Source organism: Apis dorsata, unplaced genomic scaffold, assembly GCF_000469605.1.
Source record: "Apis dorsata unplaced genomic scaffold, Apis dorsata 1.3 scaffold_997, whole genome shotgun sequence".
Classification (NCBI taxonomy): Eukaryota; Metazoa; Arthropoda; class Insecta; order Hymenoptera; family Apidae; genus Apis; species Apis dorsata.
Genome location: NW_006264098.1, coordinates 60,993 through 66,979, shown reverse-complemented (window position 1 = coordinate 66,979; position 5,987 = coordinate 60,993). Strand labels below are relative to the sequence as shown.

Genomic DNA, 5,987 nt, shown 5'->3' with positions numbered 1-5,987 from the left:
TATATATTATATATATATATATAATATATATATATATATATATAAAATACAAATATATAAGATATAAAAAACATTAAAAAACAAATAAATAATATTTTTTAATTTATAGTAGATTAATAAATATGAAAATAATAAAATATTCAACATTGACTAAAAATGCATTAAAAATATTAGTAAGGTTAAGAATCAATAATAAAGAATAAATTTAAATTATAATACAAATGAAATTATTTATTCACTACAAATACTCACTACAAAATGAATAAATTCAAATAATGAAAATGATAAACGTATTTTCATCCAGTACATACAAATACGATTCCCAACTTCTAGCATGTTGCGCGGAATAATCAATTTTTGAAAATGATTTTTATATGTATCCCGAAATCATCAAATATCTAACCTGTACACACATACACATACTGACTATAATAAAAGCAAGACATTCCGAACAAAACACTGTAATCGTACAACCGAAAAACACCAAGTGAATAATTCAATCGTCTATAATAGCAATGATACAGTAAGTTTATAGATGGCACAATCAATACATGTATATGTTACTTTCTATTTTCAAATTAATTTATCACGTTTACTTTTTTCAAGAAATAGGAAAAATATTATAAAATGATAAATTCTTTTTATACATTATATTCAATGAATTAAAATAAATAAATTATATTTCTTATATATTTTTAGTATTTTTGTACTATATTGTACATATAATATCATTACAATCAAATACTAAGTATATTACTAACAATCTAGGGATATTACATTTAACTAAAATTATACACAATAATGTGATGATGATTCACGAATTCTATATTAACATACTTAATGTAGAAATTATTTAAAAATAAATAAATAAATAAATGTTAATATAAATATGAAAATTTTATTGAAAAATATTTTTGATCAAAAATACATAGAACACACATATAATATTTATATTTAAATAGGGAAAATTTATAATTTTTTATAAATTGTTTAAAAAATTAATTTTATTTGTAATGATTAATATTATTTCATATTTTTTATAAGATTGTCATAAGCTCCAAAAATATACAATGCACAATTATTTTTATGTATATACATGCATGTATTCATTTTATGAGATATTGCATTATAAATAATCTTTATATTTTAATTCACACATTAATGTTAAATTTTTTTTTAATTCTAAGTTAATTATAAAAAGTATATTAAGTGTATATTATATATTAATATAAATAAATAAAAAGTGTATGTAATATATTAATATATATTAATTAATTATATATTTGCAATATGAATTAATTTGAATTTTAATTTTTAGATATTAATGTATTGTATAATGAATATAAAATGAATAAAAATTATAAAAATTATAAATAATTTTTTCTTTTAATTAATTATTTAATATGTAAAAATGTAAAATATATTTTTTAGAATTTTACATATTTGCAAAATTTTAATTATATAATACTTTCATATTTTTGAAAATTATACATTTGTATTTCCTAAAAAAATTTCCTAAAAAAATTTAAGTTATGAAAGATAGAGTATTTACAATTTATTATATGTATAAAAAAATATTATAATTCATATCAATAAATCAATATAGAGTTTTGAAAAAATATTAAAATTTAATATTGAAACTTTTATTATAAATATAGTTTATTATAAATATAGAAAAATCATTAATTTTTAACTTCAGATTATATATAAAACAATTGATTTTGAAATTTTTATTTTCACATATTGTATTTTTATATATTAAGATATTATTTTGTAATCAAACGTAAAATTTATATTAGTATAAATATTTAAACAAATATTTATCAAACAAATGCAAAGTTTATCATGAGTTTTAATGAAACATAATATCAAGAAAAGAATGTGTATTTTTTTAATTAAAATATTTATAAAATTATATGTGTTTGTGTATGTGTGCAAAATTTTAATTTCTAGTTTTATCGTAATAATAAAGTATATAATAACATTACATATTGTAATGTATATATATACATTATATAATACAAAAATCATATATATATATATATATATATATATTATGCTTGATTTTTGTATTATTAATATAATATGTACATATATAGTTTATAGTAATATTATTGATTTCTTATCAATAGATCAATTATATTTAATAATAAAATTATTATTTTTGATAGATATCAAATCATGAACATTTAACTTATTAAAAAAACTTATGAAAATTTATATTTTTTCAGTTCTTTAAATGCTCAAATTTTTTTAATGTATTTTACTTTGAGTATATTTATATTTTCATTATAAAATCAAATTTTATTAAAATTTATTATTTATTTAATAAAATTATATATCTGTTATATAATTCAAATTTTATTACTTTATTCTATTTAATTGTTTATTTCATTGCATTATCATTATGTATACTTCTAGATTACAATGCTTTTATATATTATTATATTTGATAAAAAATTATCATAATAAAAATAATGTCATATATTTTTGGAGATTAATTTTCAGAATCTAATTGAAAAATTTTTTTTACAAGCATGTTTCAGTTATAAAAGTATTATAAAGTTATTTATTCAGTAAATCTGAATTTAAATATAGATAAGTCTATATTAAATCACCAAAATAAATTAATAATATATGTGCGTCTGGTTATACATTTACTTATATAATTTTTATGATTTTATAAAATATTTTGAATAATATTTTGAATGACAGAGGATCTTTATCATATTATAAATATTGTTAGAAAATTTTATATATACTTTTTTTTTTTATAAATTTAGCATAGTATAATTCTATACAATATTCATTTTTATATTAAATTATTTACTATTTTTTATTTCTTTTAAATTATAATTTATAACTTTTAATATACTTTATACAGATATATTACATAAACTTTTGAATGATAATATTTTTTTTATTCTAACTATATGAAAACAATTAATTATTTTAATTATATAATTATATATTTTCTATACATTGAATTTAGAATAAAGTTTCTATTCATCAATATATTAATCACAATGAAGTTATTGAATTTTTATTTTATTTTACTTAAATAAAACGTATTATATTGCTGATGACTTTATTTATTTCCAATATATTATATTACATAAAAAGATCCTCCATGCAAATTATTTTTAAAATCATATTTTATTTTATGCATTTGTTATCTTTTATCTTATACTTTTGATAAATAGAGAAGGAATATTAAAAATAAAATAAGTTTAAACATATTTTTAATATTTTAGAAGTATTATTAAAATTAATTTTTAAAATAAATTTATATGATATTAAAAATTGTTTTTGATGATCAAAATTGTAAATATATAGCACATTTTTGTAAAAATATTAACATTTCATATAATTATTCAATGATATATTATCATTAATTTTTATAATTTTTTAATATTTTCGAAAGACATGGCACTATATACATATATAATCAATTATATTTAAAATAAGATTTAATAGTTTTGATGATGATTTCAATCATGGTCAAAGTTCAATTATTGACATTTAAAAAATAAATAGGAACATAATTTAAATAAATTATACATGTGTTTAAAGTAATATCATAAATCATGATTACAAATAACCAAATTTGTTTTACAGTAGCATATTTATATTAGTTTTAAATAAAATTATGGCATATATATTGTATATTAATGAAATATTAAATAAATTTTAAATTATTTTAATTTATTATTTTTATATAAAATCTTTTTCTTTTACTTTTTTATATATATATATTTTTTTTTAGTATCTCATTTCATATGCATTATCTCTCAAATTATAAAAATATCAAAAAATGTTTAAGATGAAATTTATATTATTTTGAAAGAAATATTTTATCTCAAATCTTTTTTAAATGAATACGCTTTTGAAATTTCAAGTTGATCTTTATTTTTTAAAATGAAATTATATAATTTTTAATGCATTTTAATTGATGTATTTCATCAATAATCTTTAAAAAAGTATTAATCCATATATTTCGAAAAATCATTAGTTTAGAAGATATTTTAACTTAAATTTTGTAAAAATATATTAATATATTATATTAATGAAAAACAAGAAACATTTAAGTGATATTTATTTTTTTTTTCTTTTTGTTTGTGCTTTTTTTATATCTTTCTTACATTCTTATTTATCTTTCATACATATGGTTAGTACTTTTTTTTACAGAATCTTTTTTATATAGATGTATATTATTATCAATAAATGTTGAATGAATTAATAATTATATATCATAAAAAAATAAAAGCCATCTTAAAATTTCAGAAGCAAATTACCCGAAGAAGATTTATAACTATAAATATTTTGTTTCCCTCAAAACAATATTATTTTATTTAAAATATTTTAAATAACTAATAATATATTAAAATAACTAATAATTTGGGAGATAATTAGGTTTGAAAATTGAAATGGATACTCTATATATCAATATCTTGAAAAATTTTAAAAATATGAATGTTTAAAAAGTTATATAGATTCATACTATTATGTATTGCAAATTTACATTATAAATTGTTTTCTAATATGTTTATTAAATATATCAATTTATATATCCCTGAATAAAATTTTTTGAACAATAATTTTATTAGGGCAATTTATTTAATCATTTTTCTTATTAGATAGTGCATAACGAAAAAATAAAGAAATAAATAAAAAATATCATAAGATGAATATTTTTCTCATTTCAGTGTCAAATAATTTTAAATAATTATGTTCAAAGATTAAATATATAATGAGAATATTTGTTTACAATTAGTTTTTCCTATTATTAATTATCAATAGAAGCATCCTTTAAATCATCTTTACTGATATTTTGGTTCATTTGATCATTTTCATATTCCACAAAATCATCAAATAAACTTGGCCATGCTTCTGCATCATCATAAATGCTAAGATCATTGCCAATACTTTCAGCAAAATTTAAAAACATATTCCATGTATCTCTAGGTATGCCTCGAACATGATGACATTCAAGAAATTTAAGCCATTTTAACAAAAGAGGTGGTTCACGTATTGTAAAAACAAGTTTCCATAAAACAATTGCCATATCAGCTGGTAATATTCTTTGACCAGAATTAACATCTAAACCGAATCGGAATGTAAATCTATAGAGATCTTTAAATAAATCATTGTTTATAGTTAATTCTTGAACAATTTCAGGTAATCTTGCTTGTATACCACGTATACTGTCTACTTTCATCATTTTCAAACCTGTTACAAATTCTTGACGTGTAAATTGGCACATCTGTTTAGCATTCAATTTCCAAGCAAGAACAAGTACTTTAAATTCATCTGGTGACAATTGTAAATCATTACAAAATCTTTCTATACCATCAGCTAAAATTACGTCTTCATGTGAATCCTATAAATAAAAATAATAATAGGTATCAATAAAAAAAAAACTATTTTTAAATATGAATTAAATTCCAATTACATTTAAATAAAAAATTAAATATAATATAAAATATAATAATAAAAGTTAATTATAACATTTTTTGAAATGTTAATGTTATATATAATTCATATATGATTAATATAATTAAGTTAATAAAAATTTATACAAATTCTTTTATTTAGAAAAAATACTTTGAAAAAATGGATATAATACAATACAGATATAGATTAATAAATCAAATAAAAAATTTTTATTTTTAATAAAATAAAAAAGAAAAAATTTTAAAAAATTTTTAAGATTTTACCTTATAGTGATCAAATAAAGTATTTAATTTGTTTTCTGATGGTTCTTTCTGTTTTGATTCAGTTGTATTAAGACCAGATGATGTTCCAGATTTACCCAATGGTGATAATCGTGCATAAAACCCTCTTGATGAACGCAAATTATTTTGTATAGAAGGCATAGATCCACAATTATCAGATCCTACATTGTTGAATGTTGATAATGTAGTTATTGATTTTTTGTTTCCATTTATATGTGTTTCAGGCACTAAAGACCCAGTTTGTTGGCAAGA

The 5,987-nt window shown here is 16.9% G+C and overlaps 3 protein-coding genes across 3 annotated transcripts in view; 1 reads left to right on the top strand and 2 right to left on the bottom strand.

Annotated features, from left to right (window-relative positions):
* LOC102677905 (E3 ubiquitin-protein ligase RBBP6-like) overlaps positions 1–556 on the bottom strand; it is a 19,298-nt gene extending 18,742 nt beyond the window's left edge. Inside the window, 1 exon segment of the mRNA XM_031514454.1 lies at positions 253–556. The gene's annotated coding sequence lies outside the window, so the exon portion shown is untranslated.
* Positions 1–5,987, top strand: part of LOC102677409 (activating signal cointegrator 1 complex subunit 3) — a 33,328-nt gene that overhangs the window by 12,052 nt on the left and 15,289 nt on the right. The gene's annotated exons all lie outside the window — the stretch shown is intronic.
* LOC102677542 (DCN1-like protein 3) overlaps positions 4,769–5,987 on the bottom strand; it is a 3,073-nt gene continuing 1,854 nt past the window's right edge. Inside the window, exons 3-4 of the mRNA XM_031514455.1 lie at positions 5,718–5,987; positions 4,769–5,380 (exon numbers count right to left, since the gene is read on the bottom strand). The exon at positions 5,718–5,987 is cut by the window's right edge and continues 18 nt beyond it. Of these exons, the coding sequence (XP_031370315.1) occupies positions 4,787–5,380; positions 5,718–5,987 (864 nt within the window). The 3' untranslated portion in view covers positions 4,769–4,786. The remainder of the gene's footprint in view (positions 5,381–5,717) is intronic.